The sequence below is a fragment of the Ananas comosus genome, linkage group 16 (genome assembly GCF_001540865.1).
Source record: "Ananas comosus cultivar F153 linkage group 16, ASM154086v1, whole genome shotgun sequence".
NCBI lineage: Eukaryota > Viridiplantae > Streptophyta > Magnoliopsida > Poales > Bromeliaceae > Ananas > Ananas comosus.
In genome coordinates this window covers 8,772,409-8,793,023 of record NC_033636.1, presented here as the reverse complement: position 1 = coordinate 8,793,023, position 20,615 = coordinate 8,772,409, and the positions used below count along the sequence as shown (strand labels likewise).

General features: G+C 38.8%; 3 protein-coding genes and 1 non-coding gene across 5 annotated transcripts; 2 read left to right on the top strand and 2 right to left on the bottom strand.

Annotated features, from left to right (window-relative positions):
* LOC109722529 (acyl transferase 5-like) lies at positions 3,459–6,035 on the top strand. The gene is made up of 2 exons (XM_020250623.1): positions 3,459–3,891; positions 4,996–6,035. Exons 1-2 carry the CDS (start codon positions 3,472–3,474, stop codon positions 5,839–5,841), a joined length of 1,266 nt encoding a protein of 421 aa, XP_020106212.1. The 5' UTR covers positions 3,459–3,471; the 3' UTR covers positions 5,842–6,035.
* LOC109722072 (ubiquitin-like modifier-activating enzyme atg7) lies at positions 6,746–11,993 on the top strand. Its single transcript, XM_020249957.1, has 14 exons — positions 6,746–7,002; positions 7,215–7,411; positions 7,498–7,689; positions 7,777–7,831; positions 7,942–8,036; positions 8,284–8,473; positions 8,601–8,706; positions 8,829–8,973; positions 9,054–9,212; positions 9,293–9,481; positions 10,054–10,272; positions 10,380–10,495; positions 10,662–10,818; positions 11,500–11,993. Exons 1-14 carry the CDS (start codon positions 6,822–6,824, stop codon positions 11,659–11,661), a joined length of 2,163 nt encoding a protein of 720 aa, XP_020105546.1. The 5' UTR covers positions 6,746–6,821; the 3' UTR covers positions 11,662–11,993.
* Positions 12,591–16,625, bottom strand: LOC109722073 (uncharacterized protein At1g03900). Of its 2 annotated transcripts, none has more exons than XM_020249959.1 (8): positions 16,386–16,625; positions 16,226–16,257; positions 15,054–15,154; positions 14,884–14,956; positions 14,679–14,710; positions 13,842–13,932; positions 13,532–13,643; positions 12,591–13,229 (listed from the first exon to the last, which is right to left on the bottom strand). In XM_020249959.1, exons 1-8 carry the CDS (start codon positions 16,497–16,499, stop codon positions 12,927–12,929), a joined length of 858 nt encoding a protein of 285 aa, XP_020105548.1. In that variant the 5' UTR covers positions 16,500–16,625; the 3' UTR covers positions 12,591–12,926. The 2 variants fall into 2 exon arrangements, with proteins under 2 accessions (XP_020105548.1, XP_020105547.1); XM_020249958.1 differs by having other exon boundaries at positions 12,591–13,238; positions 16,386–16,617.
* On the bottom strand, positions 16,757–16,827 carry TRNAG-GCC. The gene has a single exon. It is a non-coding gene; the product is annotated as a tRNA-Gly (tRNA).

Sequence of the window (20,615 nt, the reverse complement as noted above, 5' to 3'; positions counted from 1 at the left end):
TAAGTAAACAATAAATTTTCTTAAAGCTTACAGATACAGTATTCACATATTTCGATTATAACTTAATTTAACCAGCCTTATGTCACTTCAAATATGACTCGATCTAATCTAACCTCCCGTCATTTTTAATGTGATTCGGTTCGCAGAGCAAGATGCCTACTTATTTAAACTACCAAGCACTTATCACAATTCCATTTAGAAAAATACATCGAATCACTTGCTAACCTAATCTAAAGGTTACCTTCAGAAAATTATTTTGATTTGAATATTGATAATGACCGCCATCATTGGTGTGATGATGACCAGCCTACAGAAAATATGTGAATATTCATTAATCTCTAAGATATACGTGTTCATCTACCCTTAAGGATATAGTTTAGAAAATCGCTTTAAAAAATTTAGAGAGACTTTATAGACTCTCACGTGAAAATTTTTTTTGTTAAAAATGCGTGAAGACCTCTCAACTATTAGATTGCTTTAATAAGATAGACCTCTCATTTTTTTAAAAAATAAAGTCTTATTTTTTTGATTTTTTATGATTAATGTTAATTGTTTAAATCAAAATATTATTAAATTTTAATAAAACAATGACAAAATTCAATAATTTTAATTCTTGTGCTAAATAAAATTAAATAACTAATAAGTAAAGTTTAGNGGTATGTATTCTTATTAAATTTAAAAATTACACATTTGTTACTCAAAATAGCAAATTTTCAAATATCTAATTATAAATTTAATTTTTTAAAAAATATATGCCTACCAGTTCACTGCCAACAATTTACTTGATAATTTTTCACCATTAGAACCGTTATTGTCGGATCAGTTGGCGCTAACTATTAACTCTCAAAACTCAAATTGTTAAAAATATACTATTAATTCACTTAGGGCCCGTTTGGTTAGATGTAGTTATAAAAATAGTGTAGTTGGAAGTACATGTAGTTATAAATGCTACAGTTATAACTACATCTAGTCCGTTTGGTCTTATATAGTTGCAACTGCTGCAGTTATATTTTTTCTGTTTGGTAGTCTACGGTTGAGATTTGCATTTATAAATTCTGTCAATTTTTAGATAGAAATGTGAGATTAGCTCTTCTGAGCATAACGTAATCATATTTTAATTATTAATTAAGATTTTTATATCTATATATAATTTATATATTATAAAATTATGTATGAATTTAATAACATTTAAACGCAATATATTATAGATTTGGTAAAAACAAAAATTAAGATATTATCAAACAAGCAGACTGAAAAAAAGAAGCGTATGAAAAAAAAATCACACTTTATTTATTTTTTTAATGAGTGAGCCGACTCCGACCCAACTGCTGCAGTTGGGTCTTCTCGTGTAGATGCAACTGTAGCAGTTGGGCCTAATTACACCAAACCAAACAAAATTTTAATAGATGTATGCATTTTCAATAGCAGTGCAATTAGAAATGCATGCAATCAAATAGCCTCTTAAAGCGTACAGAGTCGACCCAACTCAGCCTCCCGTTACAGAGCAGGATGTTGATTTATTTAAGCCAACAAACACCTACTATGATCTTATTTAGAAAATAACATCATCAAGTAATTACTCGCTAAAACAATCTGGAGGTCACCTTTAGAAAATTTATTTTGATTTCGATATTGAGAATTTTAGATCATTAGCGCTAACAAACTATTCTAAAATATATGCTGATAAGAAGGGCGCACCCATCGTACTTAAGGGCTCAACTACGACGCTCATGGCTTTCGACCTGACTTTATCCGCCTGAACGTTAAATTTATTGTTAGGCCTCTTGCTGTTTGATTTCTTGTGGTCCGTTAGTCTCATTCAACTTATTAGGCTTATCAAATTTAATTTATTAGTTTTCTGAGCCGATTGTCATATAATAACAAATTAGACCTATTTTAGCCTAATAANTAATTATTAATTAAGATTTTTATATCTATATATAATTTATATATTATAAAATTATGTATGAATTTAATAACATTTAAACGCAATATATTATAGATTTGGTAAAAACAAAAATTAAGATATTATTAAACTAGCAGACTGAAAAAAAGAAGCGTATGAAAAAAATTTATTGATTCTAACAAACATTATTAAACCCTATAAGATTTCCTGAATAGGTATTTTTGAAAAAAAAAAAAAAGAAGCGTATGAAAAAAAAATCACACTTTATTTATTTTTTTAATGAGTGAGCCGACTCCGGCCTAACTGCTGCAGTTGGGTCTTCTCGTGCAGATGCAACTGTAGCAGTTGGGCCTAATTATACCAAATCAAATAAAATTTTAATAGATGCATGTATTCTCAATAGCAATGCAATTAGAAATGCATGCAACCAAATAGCCTCTTAAAGTGTACAAAGTCGACCCAACTTAGCCTCCCGTCACAGAGCAGGTTGTTGATTTATTTAAGCCAACAAACACCTACTATGATCTTATTTAGAAAATAACATCATCAAGTAATTACTCGCTAAAACAATCTGGAGGTCACCTTTAGAAAAATGATTTTGGTTTAGGTATTGATAATTGTAGATCATTAGCGCTAACAAACTATTCTAAAAATATATGCTGATAAGAAGGGCGCACCCATCTTACTTAAGGGCTCAACTACAGCGCTCATGGCTTTCGACCTGACTCTATCCGCCTGAACGTTAAATTTATTGTTAGGCCTCTTGCTGTTTGATTTCTTGTGGTCCGTTAGTCTCATTCAACTTATTAGGCTTATCAAATTTAATTTATTAGTTTTCTGAGCCGATTGTCATATAATAAGAAATTAGACCTATTTTAGCCTAATAATAAATAGCCAACAATAATGACAACCATCATTCGTATGATGATAACCGGCCTGTAGAAAATATATATGTTCAATTGTTCATAAACCCTTAAGAATATAATTTAGAAAATTCATTGATCACTAAAAAAGTTTAGAAACACCTTATACATACTCACCAAAAGAAATTTTTGTTAAAAATGTGTGAAGACCCCTCAACTATTAGGACGTTATAAAATACGCCTCTCAAATTTATTTTTTAACTGATTTTTTACATTTTTTTGAATTTTTTATTAATGTTAGTTGATTAAATCAAAACATTATTAAATTTTATAAAAAATTGACCAAATTCAATAATTTATTTTTTTTGTTAAATAAAATTAAATAACTAATAACTAAAATTTAATATATGTATATGTATATTAAATTTACTAAAATATTAACTTATATAAAATTTTATAAATTATTTTAATATTTTTTCTTTAATTTTTTTTGCATATATTTTTATAAAATAATTTGATTTCTAACATACTTTTTTTAAAAATATGTCGCATATATACTAATTTAAATTATTTTTAAAAAATTAATTTAATTAATAATTTATTTTTTAAAAAATTAATTAAATATTAATAAAAATTTACTGTTAAATTATCTCCATCTCCATCTCCATATCCATTACCACACAGCCAAAAGCTTCGATCGCCATGAGTCCCGTGGTGACTAAGTCCCCTCCAACCCTCGTCCCCCCCGCGTCGCCGACCCCGACCTCGACGCTCCTCCTCCCCCTCTCCTCCATCTATCGCGCCGCCAACGCGCGCGTCTCCGTCGAATTCATCCAGGTCTTCTCCCGCGGCGGCGATGGCGGCGCCGTCGCCGCCATCAGAGAGGGCTTCGCCCGCGCCCTCGTCCCCTACTTCCCCGTCGCCGGGAGGATCGTCGAGAGCGTCCCCGGCGAGCCCATGGTCGAGTGCTCCGGCGACGGGATCTGGTTCGTGGAGGCGGAGGCCGATTGCGCCCTGGACGACGTGAACCAGCTCGAGCGCCCCCTCATGATCCCTAGAGAGGAGCTCCTCCCTCGCCCTCCCCCCGAGGTGAAGCTCGAGGAAGCCATCCTCATGGCCCAGGTCAGATCCGATCCCCCCACTCTTCTCTCCCCCTCTCATTTTTGTGCTTAATTTCGCACAGATTATCTCATTTTTGTGCTTAATTTCGCACAGATTATTTTGATCGGATTTGATCGTGTAGTGTGTACATCTTAAGGGGTTTAGGGTTTTCGCGTGCTCAGCGTAAAAGCTTCAGGTTGGGGGCGAGGACGATATTTTGCTATGCTTCTGATATGAAACTTTTTAATAATATTTGCTATGTTTAATTTGGAGTGTTCATCCAGATCTTCTTCAGTATGTGTTCAGAAACTATTTGGTTAATAATCCAAACGTAAACTTTATTATTATTTTCACTTATATCCATAGAGGGACTATTTTTTTTTTTTGTTATAAATATAAAAATATGTGAGTTTGCATATGAAATAGCAGGGTAAGTTTCAAAGGGCTTGCAAAAGCCAACGAGCTCCTAATCACTAGCTCATGCGAACTGTGGAGTATTCCCTTGTGGATAGAGCCATAGAGGAGTGTTAACGGGTCGGGTTTGGTTAATCCACATAAATAGTTTGGATCCAAATCCGACAATATCGGAAGTGGTTTTTAGTAAGATTATTTTAATTCAATTGATCTTTTGGCAAAAATTTCTATCAATCACTTCAATTTTCTTTCAAGGAGCTATATTGAGTTCGTGACCCAGATCTTAATCTGAACCCCTCAATAATTCTACGGATTGAGTCATTTTCTAAATTTAATTGTGAGGATTACTAAATTTTATAGAATAAACTAAATATATTAATTCTATATACGCTGTAATCTAGTATTATATTATTATATTAAATGAAATGCAGTAATACGGTATCAACAGTAATTTAATTCAGAAATCTCAGATACATGATTACGTCAAAATAACTTCTATATAATACGAACCAATCGCGCTCTTAGTATTATTTGACAAAGTATTATTTATATGGTGAATAAAAAAAGTTAAAATTTATCCTCTAATTTTGTTTTGTTATTTGATAAAATAGAAATTTTGTATTGGTTTGGTCGCTTTTGGTTTTGGAACTGGGAATTTCAGCTGAAACCTTTGTTCCTCGGATCTCATATAGATCAACTCTCTAACCTCAGGTGACGGTATTCAAGTGTGGCGGAATCGCGGTCGGCATCTGCTTCAGCCACCTCGTGTTCGACGGCCAGGGTGCGGCCCAGTTCATGAAAGCCGTCGGCGAGATGGCGAGAGGCCTCCCAGAGCCATCGGTCGCGCCGGTCTGGTCCCGCAATGCCATTCCCGACCCCCCCAAGATACCCCGCGGTGGCCCGCCGCCGGCCTTCACGGCCTTCAATTTTGTCACCTCCGTGATCGAGATCTCGTCGGAGAGCATCAACCGCACCAAGAACGACTTCGCGGCCGCCACGGGCGACAAGTGCTCGACCTTCGACGTCGTCACCGCGATGCTTTACAAGTGCCGCGCCAAGGCCATCAACCTACCCCCCAGTGCCAAGGTCCACCTGAGCATTACAGCCAGCACCCGCCACCTGCTGCACGGCATGCTGCCGTCGGTCGAAGGCTACTACGGCAACTGCGTGTATCCTGTGGTGATCACGAGGACGAGCGAGGAAATTGACAATGCGTCGATCATCGAGATCGTGGCCATGATCAGGGACGCGAAGGAGGCGCTCTCGACGCAGTTCGTTGACTGGATAAACGGAGGGACCAAGTGCAACCACTACAACATGCCGCTGGACTACGGCACGGTAGCCCTGTCGGATTGGAGCCGTCTCGGGTTCAACGAGGTCGACTACGGGTGGGGAGAGCCAAGCTACGTTTTCACGCTGAACGACGACGCAAACGTCATCGCGTTTGCGATATATCTGAAGCCGCCGGCGCCGAAGCAGGGGATCAGATTGATGCTGCGCTGCGTCGAGGAAGAGCACTCTGCTTTGTTGTGCGATGAACTGCTGAAGTTGGCGTAGGGCGAAATTTGCTCTTCCTTTTCTTTTTTTTTTTCAAAGTAAGTTGTGCAACTTGGAATCTGAATATGATGAAAATAAGTAGCTTGTTCATTTTGTTGGTGATGTACTATTACAGGTCAAAGTGTGTAACATTAGAGACGCGTAATTTATTTGGATAGATATAACATTTGCCTTTTGAGTTTGTTCTTTTGAAACTCAAAAATTCCAACCATTCAAAATTTAAATATATTAATAAGTATCTTCACCTGTGCACTTATTTGATTTTGTGTAACGAAATAACCTGCGAGCATGCTCTCACAAAACAAAATGCCACGAAAATTTAGCTTGAAACCAGGTAAACTGAAGAAACTAAGTTATTCTATAAATAAAATAATAAATTTCAATATTTTATAAAAAAGTTATATTATTTTGTTAAAACTTAAAACGTAGTAAATATGAAAGTTTAGGATTTTTTTTTTTGAGAAAAAAGTTTAGGATTTGTTACTGAAAATTTGAGAACTGAATTGCACTATCACAATTGCATATGTATTCTTATTAAATTTAAAATTACACTTTACTTACACAAAATAGCAAATTTTCAAATAACTATCTATACATTTATTTTTTAAAAAAAATATATGCCTACCAGTTCACTACTAGCAATTCAGTTGATAATTTTTCATCATCAGAACCATTGTGCCATTAAAATATACATCTATATAAGATTTTAAAAAAAAAAACATACAATTTGGATTAAAAAAGTGACATGAGAAATTTTTAAAAAAAGAATTTGAGATAAAAAGTAATAGTGAAAATGTTTTTGGCTTTGCGGCTATAACATTTATCACTGACCTTTGAGTGCAATTAGCGCATAATATCAGTATTTTACAGGGATACACACGCAATTATTCCTAGTTATACCAGTATAATATACTCCGAAGAGGAGGGAGGAGAAGAAGAGAAGCAACCGCAGAGGAGCGGAGCTTTGGGGAGGAACAACAATGGCGGAGACCCCATCTCCATCTCCTCCACATTCTACTTCGTCTTCTTCTTCCTCGAGCCATGGCCGGATCCTCCAATTCGCCCCGTTCCAGAGCCTCGTCGATGACGGGTTCTGGCGCCGCCTCTCCTCCCTCAAGCTCGACACCCTCGGCGTCGACCAATCCCCCATCCCCATAACCGGTACCTCGATTTAACCTCTCATATTGGTCGAAACAAACCCTAGTTTGTCATAATCCAGCTTGAGATCGATTTGATCCGGTTTTTCGCATGTTAGTTGTTGAATTTGTTCCGAAGCCCTGGTTCTAGATCGAAGATGAGAACGAATCCAAACCCTAATCCTACTGATCTTCTAAGTTATGTGCAACGATGTAGTGATTTCGATGCTTTGATAGGTTACTATGCGCCCTGTTCTCATCCCCGAGTTTCGAACCACATGACGCTTCTTGCGGAATCGTTCTCGGTGGTGCCGGAGGCTCCTCGGGGTAATCGGAACAGATGCCCTGTTCCGGGGGTTCTATTGAACACGAACACATTGCCAAGCTTTCGTACACTTGATCGGGAGTCTTTGCTGCAGAAGGAAGCGAAAAAGGTGCATTAGATTGTTCATGATTGCATGAAGCTACTCTACCTGCTATGTGATGAAGAATCTGATTGGAATTGCTCTTTGTTGATTAGATTTTGGAGGATATTTGCTCCGGAAAAGTAGAAGAAGATCCGGGGGTGCTCTCGAGTTTCCTTGTCATATCATATGCAGATCTTAAGAAGTGGGGATTCCATTACTGGTTTGCCTTTCCTGCATTGGTGCTCGATCCTCCGGCAAGCTTACTTGATCTGCGGCCCGCTTCGGAAGTCCTCAGTGCAGAAGAGGTTCGATTCGGTGTGTGACTTCCATTAAATCTATTCCTAGTATGAAGTTTTCAACAAGTTCTGAGAGTAAATAACTTGTTCTGATAGGCGGCATCGCTGTCCACAGCATGTAACAAATGGCGCAGTTCAACCCTAACTGCAGGTTGAGGATTTGGTATTACTGTTTGGTCAACACTATTGTTTCCTTCAATATTGTGGTGAATTAGGTTTTATTGGTTCTTTCTGGATGTTGATTATTCAAATCCTCTGCAGATATTCCATTCTTTTTGGTTAGTATAAGTTCGAACTCGCAGGCCAATGTTAGGCCGTTGAAGGACTGGGAAGTCTGTCAAGGTGATGGCCAAAAGGTTTGTTTCCTAATTGTATATTCGATCTGTTCGATTCTTCTTAAGCAAATATTGGATTGGAGGAAACCAAATTGTTTAATTAATTTCTAAATTCTAATATTCTTTGATGCATTTGATTAGAACGTTAATGTGCACTATAAATAGCATGTTTAGTTATTTGATTTCTGATTTACTTTGTTTTTTGAGTTCAGTGAGTTGTTTCGAGAAATAAACCTTGTATAAACCGTTCAACATTGTAATTGTGCAGATACTGTATGGATTTTATGATCCATGTCATCTCCCAAATAACCCCGGCTGGCCTCTTAGAAACTTCCTGGCTTTTATTGGTTTGAGATGGAAAGTTGGGAGAGTCCAATTCTTCTGCTATCGAGAGAAACATGGTTTAGCTGATCTTGGGTTGTCCCTTATTGGTGAAGCCTTAGTTTCACCACCAGAAGGTAGTCTGGGAGATGATCGATGATTGCTCGTTTCTGTTGAAGCTTTTTTTTTCATGGGATGTAATATACTAATATCATTTACTTGTTTTACTGACTGTGGCTTATTATGACCTTGTTGCAATGGTAGCTTGGAGAGATCCTCAGTCTGTTCCTAAAGCAGTAGGCTGGGAACTTAAAGGAGGGAAGTTGTCATCTAGATTTATTAGCCTTGCTGAATCCATGGATCCAGAGAGGTTTGTATCATCAATAATTATATTTTATACTAGTAGTCCTGGATTTAACATCACTTTAAAGTGACATTCAATTTACCGAGGAGAAAAGGAAAAAAAATCATAAACATTCACTGCATGTGCAGGTTGGCTATATCTGCTGCGGACTTGAATTTAAAGCTCATGAGATGGCGGACATTACCGTCTTTAAGTTTGGATGTGTTGTCCAGTGTTAGATGTCTACTTTTAGGTGTTGGTACACTTGGATGCGAGGTTGCTCGTATTCTTATGGTCAGTGCTTTAATTAGTGTCATTTATAGGTATAGATATGGCATCCTTTCTCTTATTGATGTTTATGTGTTCACTTTCAGGCTTGGGGTGTTAGAAAAATAACCCTTGTTGATAGTGGCCGGGTTGCTATGTCTAATCCCGTTAGACAATCTCTATATACATTTGAGGATTGCCTTAATGGCGGTGAACTCAAAGCCATTGCAGCAGCTAGAAATCTAAAGCGTATATTTCCAGCCGTGGTCGGTCACTCGATCTTCTCAAAATTGCCATTCCTCCATTGCTCTATTCTAGGTTGTATATAACTATTGCTAATTTGTAGGAAGTCGAAGGTGTTGTCATGGCAATACCAATGCCAGGGCATCCTGTTTCTGCAAATGAAACAGCTAGCTTGCTTGAGGACTGCAAGCGTCTTCAAGCATTGATTTCTTCCCATGATGTGGTCTTCTTGTTGACGGACACCCGAGAAAGCAGGTGGCTTCCGACACTCCTCTGCGCGAATGAAAACAAGGCAAGTCTTGGTTGTGTGTCAGAAATCGGATTCAATCACCCTCATTATCTTCTTTCTTGTTTTGTACGGCAATACATATGCTGGCTACTTTATGAAAATTCTTTCATTTCTTGAGGTACAGGCAATCATGATTCATGAAAATGTAGAGCATTCTTTTAAATTCTTTTTAGTTGCTACATTAATTTATCGTGATCTTTGCATACTTTGATGATGACTTCTTATCAAATGTTGGAACTTCACTTATTTCAGTAACTGCTTGGAATATGTGCAAGTCTTCTAGCTTATAGATTTCTATTTATCCCAGAGAAAGTAGCAAGTCTATAAGTTATCGCATAGAACAACTGAGGTTTTGCACAGAACTGGTTGGAAAATCATTATATTGCTTGTGATAATTTATTTTTATCCCCTGCGATTTTTCGAGAAGTTTTAGAAGAAAGTGAAGCTTTTTCTTTCTGATCTGGCTTTACCCCAATTAACATTTTGAGAATTTTTTCTCTTTTCCTTGGCTTTTCCTTTTGCATTAGAAATTAACCTTAATGCTTTGTTTTGTTTGTGATCTTCACTTTCTACAGATAGCTATAACTGCTGCACTAGGGTTTGACAGTTACCTGGTTATGCGTCATGGGGCCGGTCCTCTCATCTCTATACCTGCTAACGCTGATGGCTCTAGCGGTACAAGTGAAGATGTTAATGCTTTCTCTGCTAAGATAAATAAATTGTCTACAGAAGATGTGGATGGTGATCAACGGCTGGGGTGTTATTTTTGCAGTGATGTTGTTGCTCCTGTTGATGTAATTTCCGATATATACCCATGTCTAGAGGAAGACTGTTTTGCCTTATTTTCTAGCGATGTTCTAATTGTTAGTATTTTTGATGCTATCGTTCTTGCATTATGCAGTCAATTTCCAACCGTACATTGGACCAGCAATGTACAGTAACTCGACCTGGGCTTGCACCGATTGCTTCTGCCCTCGCAGTGGAACTGTTGGTGGGAATTCTACATCATCCAGAAGGGTAAAATGATATTTTCTGCTGAAATCGTGATGCTTTTGTTGCTATGACATAATTTGCATTTTTTTTTAAAGACAAATATAATAAGTGAAGGCCGTTTTTCTTGGACTATTATGAAAAGATTTGCTAAGATAGGAGAAAGCTGATGGGTATTATATTACTTTTGCAGGATATATGCACCAGGTGAGAGTACCAGCTCCATTTTGAGCAGCACTGAGCAACCGCTTGGTATATTACCCCATCAGATTCGAGGTTTTCTTCCGCAGTGTTCTCAACTAACTCTAATTGGCCAGTCATCGAGCAGTTGTACTGCCTGTTGTGATATTGTAAGTTCTCTCTCTTCTACCGTTGCAAACTCTTACCAATGAAATGGGGCCAGAGAAGTATATCATCTACATGATAATTATGTATGGTTATCTGCTTTTCAATTTGTAAATTCTCTGACCTTTTCGTTGCTACCCATACGCCAAATATGACTGATAAATGGCAAAAGAAAGGGCATCCTTTATTCCAAAAATAACAAACCAAAATATCGACAAGCATTTCATTTCTGGGAGATGCTTCATTCCCAAACTGTTTACATTCCCAAACCTCTGCCATTTCGGTAGTGACTCAGCCACCTCCACCCTTTTGAAAGAACAGATCCCCACGAAGCGTCCTCTGGAGATGCTTTTCCATGTATTCTTCACCGTCCCGTGTGACTAAAAGCATTAATGGGTCCAAAAGCAAAAGCCCAGGTTGCCGTTGCAGCCACTTGCGCATTTATCTCCTGAATATGCAATACCAAGCTAGGCTTCACTTGAATACCGTTGTTCTTAAGCCGAGTGGTCTGGCAAAATAGAGTACGAGGACTAAGAATATCAATATATACAGGATAGCTTATCTTTTACGTCACCAAATATATAAGCAAACTTCTCACGCCATGCATCTGCAAGCCTTTTCTCTCCTTTTGCTTCTTTATTCCTACCTACGCTTAATAGCTTATTATATTGAATTTTGTCTTACAGGTCGTATCAGAATATAGAAAAAGAGGAACGGATTTTATCATCCAAGCTATCAACCACCCGACTTATCTCGAGGATATAACTGGTCTAACAGAGCAGAAGAAGTCAGCAAGCTCTTTTCTGGTGGACTGGGACAATGAGACAGACGATGATGCCGATTTCTGACAGACAAGAACTTTTAGCGGTGGCTGCTGGACAAGCATGCTGAATTTGTATGTAATACGCTTGTCTACTGCTTTCTACTGAAACAAAGGCTACAATATACTCTTTCTAGTGATTTGTGCTTACCAACGGTTTTTAGTTCCTTTTCTTCACAAGAGTTACATTGTGCAAATTAAAAAATGTTCTGTTATTCTGTTTCTGATTTCATTAGTCAAGTAGAAGGAACTACATTTCAAAGAGTTGTTTCTGTAAAAATTGCATACTGTTGTCTGATGTAAAGCAGCCAACTATGCCAAATTTAATTGTAGTTTCGTATGGCTTGGCGTTTAGATGTTTTATAGATTTACAGTTTTCGTCTTTTAAGAGATGAGGAATTGTTCCTTTTTTTCCAGTTCTTTGCAGTTAAAGAGAAGTGTGTCGGTTGCTTCGTGCATGATCATCCATGCCTCTTTTATTCGACGAGAATTCGCATCCTCTCCAGGTTGTGCACCATTGTTAGCTCTAACCGACAAGAAACGAGTAGTTGAAACCCGCTGATTGAATGTGATTTGAGAGAGAATGAGCAGAAGATGCGACCGAATATCCGCTTTTTTGCCAGTGATTACTTGATATTTTGATTTGCAGATTTTACTATGTTCTCCTGAAACAGAAAGCAAAGCAAATGAAATTCCGAGAAATTTGGCTGTTTCTTTTTATTAAATAATAAATATACAACAAAGTGATTAGAAACACCTATCTAAACAAATATAAAACCGTTTTGTGGAATACCTCCTCGTGACAGAAAAGAGTTTCAAAGGGTACAAGGTGCAGAAGAATTACTATCCTTGAAGATGAATGTAGCTATTCTCCAAATCAGCAATTCAGTAATTAATGATCTCATGGAATAAATATTATTTAAGCACAGCAGTTTGAAGAAACAATAGAAATACAATAATAATAATAATAATAATCCTTTAAATAGCCATGAAGTATAATTTGCAGCGGCCCACTGCAATCCACGTAGTGAGCATTTTAAACCATATTTAACATCATAGATGACCATTCATCCTCGTTTCCAGATCCCATCCAAACCACCGAGTCTGACGCCAGTAAAAGATATCCCTTATTGAACAAAAGAAATAAAGATACAATGCAATCTACATAGTAAAGCATGTATGTCGCACTGTGATAGAAAACAGCTGTAACATGAAGAACTCTTTGTGCATCATTTATCGGAAGTATATTGTACTGTGACAAGCAATAAAACATCTTATCATACAAAGGGAGTTTCACCCAGCCGCCTGAAAATCACCAAAATCATCATCCACATTGTCCTGATCATTCTTTTCTGCGGAAGATAATATTTCTTTAGATGGTGAATTTACTACAGGTTGAAAATTGGCATCTGTGGCGAGAGCCCGTGGTGAGCTAGTTGGCGATCTCTGAACAGGACTACTCGGAGAAACTGGTGTAGATGGGGGAGGGGGAGGTTTCAAAGAGAACTTGGCCTCTTTCGTATTTGCTCTCTCTTGCAGGGAAAGATTGTTCAGGCCTTGCTCGAAAAATGCAGATTTGGCTTCGTTGTCTTTTTTCTGCGTTGACTGAAATAGAAGATAAAATGCACAGATAATAACAGAAGTATTAGCAAATCCAGTAAACTTAATACAGTAGATGAGTAACAAAGTTCATGCCTGTAAATTGTTGCAATCAAGTTTGTGAAAAGAAAATATTGTTGAAAATTTCAGGATCTTTTTGGTATAGGATTAAAAAACAATCCAAAATAGGAAAAAACACAGTTGAAGATGCACTAATTTATAGCTAACTTAAAGAGATGATACATGATCAGCAGAATCTAGGTACGATGAACAGAGCATATAGAATAAAGGAAACTTACACTTTTCAGCTGAAGAACCAGAGTTTCTCCTTCTTTTAGACTGTAGTCAACTGATGAAGTACTCTGATAATGCTGTTCCATCTCTTCTGCGGTCTTCTTTTTGTTTAAATACCTTGAAAGATGTAAAGGAACAAATAAAATTTGATGTTTTGTGGTTTGTTGTAATTCAACTATCTAATCTCAGCTGAATTCACGTTTGACAGCAACTCAATGTGTCAGTTTGGTTGTATTTAATTATTTTAACTACATATCATCTTTAGACACTTATAGGACATAACATAGGGTATAAGCTAATGATATTGGAGGATACTTCATATGGTCGTGGAGAGCAGCTTGGAAGTCGTAAGCTTGAGTCCTCTCTCGGAAACCTATACCAATGAAAGCGTGTCGGTTTCGGCCACCTGCATGTGTACCACTTGCCAAATTAAGTAATTATCCATCTGATCGATATGAGAGATTGGTAGCAAATTGAAGAACAAATAAATCCCCAAAGGATCAAATCAGTTCTGCACAACATTATAGCACAATCAATGGTCAGAAACACAAGCATCCAATTATAAGCAGAAAAACAATCACCCGGTTTTTATAGAAAAGGATTAGTAGGATATAACAATGTTTTCACCAATACTTGATTCTCCATTTTCAGAAAAGAAACATTATTAATGAGAGCTGGTGGAGATCACAGAGTAAACAGCCAGTAGGAACAAGTTCCGATCAATTATATAGGCGAAATTATTATTTTCCCATCATCACTTTATTGGGTAATGACTCCATTTAAAAGTTGTCTTATTTTTTCCCCAACCATTCTTATTCAACTCTTATGTATTACTTCTTCCCTTGTCCAGCCTGCCACGGTTCCACCTAAACTTTCTCATTTTAGAGGACTGCATTGACTTCACTGAATATGTTAGAAACTATGTCCAAGGCATGTGTTCTTCAATTCAGTGAACCCTATTGGGACCTGGACTCTGATTGAAGAAGCAAAGATATTTGTTAACGCATCCTCCCATAAAAATACAGTACATATTAAGGCAGGAAATAAAACAGCTCATACAAAATTTTAATCAGTTTCCACTCATCCATGTTACCGGAGAATAATTAAATACAACAGAATTTTTGCATCCAAAAAGAATGGAAAGAAAGTTACCAATGTTCTCTTCAACGCGAAGCACAAAATATCTGAAGAAACAAGAAAAAAACAAATAAATAACTAAAATCAACAGAAGAACAGGAAAAAATTGTGATTGAATCAATCAGCAATATAAAATTCTGGGTCGCGCACCAACCAACGTATGCAGTGCAATCAATACATCAATGTAAATACGAATAACGTAACATGAATAGGAACAAACCTGCTGCTATCAATTACAGGTTCCACAGGATGTGGTTCACCTTCCCGTAGAAAAGCTCTAGCATATAGCTCTCCTGAGAGATATTCAAAAATAATAAATATACAACAACTCTGAGTGCAGCAAACATCTTTATATTTTATATTACTTTCTTGATTATAATATGACCAGACCTGTTTTGTTATCTTCCAATCTGATAATGCATTCTTCTCCCTTGCTAACAACTTTTAGTGCCCCTTCCCAGGTCCATTTGTTGACATTCCACTCATCAGCCCTAGAAATCAGCAATGTTTTACATCCTCTTAATTAATCAGTTGGTATATCGCCACACGAAGTGAATGGATCTTACATAAAAAACTGAATGCGCACACAAAAAAATGAATGTGCACACATATAAAACAGAAAAGAAAATACATTCTGTAGATTGCCCATACGACTCAAATACAGTAGTTAAAGGATGATTAGCTCGCATAAAACAGATTGAAGTCCTTATGAAGCAAAGTAAAGCATCTTCAACGCTCCCGCCAAACTTCTGTGAGAAATAAAATTCTTAAACAAAAACTTATCAAGCTTGTATGAAGGGAAAGAAATGAAGAACAACATCGATACACAACAAAGAAGATTATCCTACTCCTTTGAACAGCTTGGAAGTCATTGAAAAGGCTCGCAATCCTAGTAATCATCAAACCGTTTTTTTTTTCCCCCAGCAAAAAACACATAAGTTTCTTCCTGTGAACCATCAACAATCAGAAAACCGAATAAGTGGAACTTACTTTTTCTTGCTATGTAGTGAAACCAATCAATAGAGAGTTCTTGTGGCTCGAGATTAAACAATCTTACAAAGAATATTATGTGCTTCTATCACCAAATACATCAATAAAATACTAAGAGGCAATAGAAATTCACCATTAATCTACAGTTCGGCTTCTTCTTTAGCATAATAACTAAAAAAAAGCTGCCGATTTTCATAAAGGCGCTCGATTCTTAACTACTTCACTTACTAAACATTAATCAGGGGGAAACAATGAGTTACAATCAGAATTTTGCATCAAAATACAAAGACCATCTGATTTTTCTTCTGATGACACACATCTTCTTCAAAAGTATGGGGTCAGAACAGCTCAAGACCAATTTTTGGGATCAAATTCCACATCCTACTCTCTACATGAGCGACGAGACGACAACTACAATAAAATGCTTACTGATCCCTAAAAAATAGCATCAAGATCCAAACCTATACTCATCAAAATTTGTTCTCTCTCGTACTAAGCACTTAGCTCCGGTAATTCGTATGAAAAAAAAAAAAACAACAAAAAAAAAGGGGGAAATTAGGGGAGATCGAAACCTGTACGAAGCCGCGCTCTTCCTCGGAGGTATCTGATCAAAATCGGATCAAAACAACAACAAAATCGCTATCAAATTGGCATTTCAACCGATCAAATTGCGATTTGGGGACGAGAAACTTGGGGATTAGGGCGCCGCGGATCGGATCGAGTAGCGCTTACCAAGTACACGTAGCACTCGCCAACGTGGAAGAGCACGAGCTCGAGCGCCTCGGCCTCGGCCTCGGCCTCGGCGCCGCCATCGTCGGCGTGCGGACGCTGGAGCCCGGCGTCCATGCGGGCGATCGCAGAGAGAAAAAATTATGCGGGAACGGAGACGCGGAGGATGTGACCTTCCCCGGCTTTCGAGTGCAGAGTTTCGGTGTAGAAATAAAAATAAATAAATAAATAAAATAAAATAAATAACGTAAGGTTTTAATTTAAGATAAAAGAGACTATTGGAAAAACAGAGCAGGGGATCAAATAATAAAATGCTAAGAATCAAAGAATGTAATAACAAAATTTAAATAAAATGATAGTGATTACAAAAAGATTGCACCAGCCGGGAATCGAACCCGGGTCTGTACCGTGGCAGGGTACTATTCTACCACTAGACCACTGGTGCTTGTTAAAATTTTTATTATTTTATAATATTTGTCTTTGTACAATACCTTGCTGAGCTTAGGGATGCAAACGGGGCGGATCCAGGGCCGGGAGAGTTCCTCCACCTCCCGCTCCATTTCTTATCGGGGCAGGTTACTTTTCATTTTATTTTTGGCTCCCACTTACCGCTCCATTCGGGGCGGATCGGAGCGGGAGCCGGATTTTTGACGGATCGGGGCGGATTGAAGGAAGAAAAGAGTCTCCCACCTCCCGCTCCATTTACTTGGCGGATCGGGGCGGATTCCGGACGGGTTATATTTTTTTATATTTTTTGTTCCCACTTACCACTCCATTCGGGGCGGATCGGGGCGGAGCTCCACCAACTCGAATCCATTTGCATCCCTAGCTGAGCTCAAGTTCCATCATTTTTGATGTTTGTTTTTATTATAAATTAAAAAATAATGTAACTCAAATTATGTCAAACCTTCACTTTATCTATTTTCTACTTTTTCCTCTAGAACACCGAAGTCAAATTCCACCATACTCAATTTTTTCTAAAAAATTTATCAAATTAAAATCTATATTCTACTTCATTTAGAATGGATTAGAGTTATATTTTTTACAATGGATTAAGATTGCTTTCAAATAATAATAAGGAATTTAATTTATCTAATAGATTATAAGGATAAGTCATCATTATATTTAGAAAATAACGAGATCTACTTACTTACATAAAAATAAATAATAGAATTTAAAAAATTAATTTCACAAGTATCAAGTTACAGCAAAACAAACAGAATAAGCGATTGGATTTAACTTTTAGATTATATGTGTTATATCAAAACAAATAACAAAAAAAATAATCATACTTCAGAGAAACTTAAGCACCGCTGCACTTGAGTTATGTTGCATCATAAGATTTGTCGATCCAAACGCCCCATACGTGGAGCTGTTTTAGAAAATAATTGGAAGAAAATAAACTACGAGTTGCTTTTAAGGGCTTGTTTGGTCTTCCAATAAAAGTTACTGGTTTTAATAGTTATTATTTGTTTAACATAAATTAAATTTCGATTTTCATTACAGAGTGGAATGGAAATGATTCAATCCATTTATTGCTTGATCCCATTTCTGAATTGACCAAATTTAGAGTAAAATATTAAAAATTTACTTTGATAGACACTTTATATGCTACTACTTCCTTCTTTATTCTCCTCTTTCTTAATTAAAATTCTCTCACAAAATGCTAGATGCTGTAATTTTTCATTCCGATTTTTATTCCAATAATAATAAACTAAACAGTTTTGAATAATTAATTATTTCATTTTGCATTTCAATTTTATTTAATTCTATTTTCTATTTATATTTCTATTCCAATTATGATTGTACATGTCCCATTTTCTTTTCTTTTTTTTCCCGTCAAATGAACCAACCCCTTGAATCAAATGCGAAGCAAAAAATAAGGGCTTTTTTTGCATTTAGACTCCTGACAAATTTTTATTTTAAAAATAGCCCTGTCAAAATTTAATTTGCAAAAATGACTCTGGGCCTGCCACGCAGGCGCCACGTCAGCGCCACGCGGGCAGGGCTGGGCCCGTGTGTTAAGTTGAACACGGTGAACCATTCACCGTGTTCAAACACGGTGAATGGTTCACCGTGTTAGTACATTTTTTCTTACGTATTAAAAGTGGACATAGGAGTACAGATGTAGATATGTGATCCGAAATATATCCGAATTCAAATCCGAATAATTATTATATAATACCTAATATTTGTTTATTTATACAATATATAAAATTTTAATTATTTATTCCTTAGATCGTTCATCCAACCACGCGATTTTAAAAATCTATACCGTTGGATGAAGATTTGTTAGAAGAATAAAAATTATTAAAATATTTATATATTGTATAAATAATAAAATAAATTACGTATATATATATATATTTATTTCGGGTTTGATTCGGATAATATTTCGGGTATCCCTACCTATTGACATCCTACCTTATTCACATTTTCAATATACAAAAATACGTAAGAAGACAACGGTGAACCATTCACCGTGTTTAGACACGGTGAATGATTCACCGTGTTCAATTAATACCCTGACCGCAGCGCTGCCACTGCGCGACGTGGCCCCTGCGTGGCAGGACAGGCCTATTTTATGCAATTTTAATTTGATTAAGGCTATTTTAAAATAAAATTGCCTCAGGCTGTCTAATTTGCAAAAAAAACCCGAAAAATAATCCACAGATACTACCCTAAACTATTTCCACATATTCATATATTTTTTTTGCCGTCAAATAAACCCATTGAATTAGAATTCCTTCGTTTCACGCACACTCTTCTCTACCGCGCCACTGGACGCAACCGGCTTTTCTTCGGTCTCCGTCGCCGTCCTCTCCGCTTTCAATCCTAGGCGTTAGGTTAGGGTAGGGTTTATGGTTTTTTTTTTCCCCATCCTCTTTACCCCAACTACCTTCCGCCTCGCCACCTTGGATCTCGCCAAGAAGAACGCAAGCCGCCGGGAACGCCCCGCCGCGCCGCTCCGCCGGCCCCCTCGTCACACAGCGACGAGGTCTCGGGTGCGGGCCACCTTCTCCCGCGAGCGCTGGGCGGCAGTGGCCTCGGCCCGTGCCGGACGCCGGCGTGCCTCGACGCCCTGTCCGCGCCCTGGCGGACGGCGACCTCGCCACGGAAGCCTCATCGCGTGGGCTCGGGCTGGAGACACCGCGCGGCACCTCGTTTTACTCCCTCTCTCCCCCTTCGGCGACCTCGAGAGGCGTTCGTCACTCGGACAAGTCCACCGGCAAGTCAAGGCTACGGTTCATCGTCCTTCCGCACTGTCGACGGCCGCCCACGCGCCCTCCGCGACCCCTCCAATGACCGTCGACGAAGCTCGCGTCACCATCACCGACTCGCCGCCGCCGGAATCCCGCCCTTCCTCCGCCTCCGCATCGCCCCGCCTCCGACCGCAGCCCCCGCAGCCGCGACGTATCGCAAAGAGAAGAGTCCTTTGTCCGGGAACGTCCCTTCCGTACATGCCCTTCGACGCCCTCCTCTGCGACTTCGCCTCCTACGGGAGAGGTCGGGGGGCCCAATCGGCCTCGATAAAGCAGACTGCATGTTTCTGGGGTACGGCTCTCTCTACAAGACGGCGGGAAGCCGCCCGCGCTCGCTGCTGAGCCACCAGACCATCGACGCGCCCACACCTCTGTGCCGGCTCGCCAGTGAAGGAAAGAAGGAAAGCCGCCGCCCGCCCTCGCCCCCACCCCCGTCCCCGTCCCGGTCCCCGTCCCCGTCCCCGTCCCCGCACCGACCACCTCTGCTGCTCCTGATATCGCCGGAAGTGGAAGCGGAAGCGGAATTGGGATCGGTCAGCAGGCTTCCCTGCGGAGCTCGGTGCCGGGCTATTTCGGCAGACTGAGCAGCACAATGTCTTCCTACAGCAATCCCACGGGCAGTGGGCTGCCTGCTGCTGCAGTGTTAGGCCGCAACCTTCCCTCATCGCAGCCTTCGGCCATGGCTGGTGCCACTCCGGGCCTTTCGTCCGTGCCCGGTCAGGTTCCTGCATTGCTGGGCGGTGCCGGCCCTGGAGGTTATGGTGGAGGCTTGGATGGTGCTTATGGGTCTTCTCAGTTTGGTGCTCCTGGTCTAGGTGGGTTCGGAGGCCTTGGAATGGGCACAGGATCTTCGCTGTATCGCGTGCCTCCGACCTCAAGTGGGGTGCCTTCCGGGGGTTATTCGGAAAGCGCGCACTATTCTCTGTCTTCGTCGGCGTACCCAAGCCAGCATCTCCAGAAAATTGGTTCA

Coding starts and splice junctions, on each gene's coding strand:
- LOC109722529 (XM_020250623.1), top strand. CDS start 3,472: ATGAGTCCCGTGGTGACTAAGTCCCCTCCAACCCTCGTCCCCCCCGCG. Junction 3,892..4,995: donor AAGCCATCCTCATGGCCCAG/GTCAGATCCGAT, acceptor CTCTAACCTCAG/GTGACGGTATTCAAGTGTGG.
- LOC109722072 (XM_020249957.1), top strand. CDS start 6,822: ATGGCGGAGACCCCATCTCCATCTCCTCCACATTCTACTTCGTCTTCT. Junction 7,690..7,776: donor AAGTCCTCAGTGCAGAAGAG/GTTCGATTCGGT, acceptor TTGTTCTGATAG/GCGGCATCGCTGTCCACAGC. Junction 10,273..10,379: donor ATGTTGTTGCTCCTGTTGAT/GTAATTTCCGAT, acceptor TGCATTATGCAG/TCAATTTCCAACCGTACATT.
- LOC109722073 (XM_020249958.1), bottom strand. CDS start 16,499: ATGGACGCCGGGCTCCAGCGTCCGCACGCCGACGATGGCGGCGCCGAG. Junction 13,644..13,841: donor GCTCTCCACGACCATATGAA/GTATCCTCCAAT, acceptor ACATCTTTCAAG/GTATTTAAACAAAAAGAAGA. Junction 13,239..13,531: donor TGGTTCTTCAGCTGAAAAGT/GTAAGTTTCCTT, acceptor CTTCTATTTCAG/TCAACGCAGAAAAAAGACAA.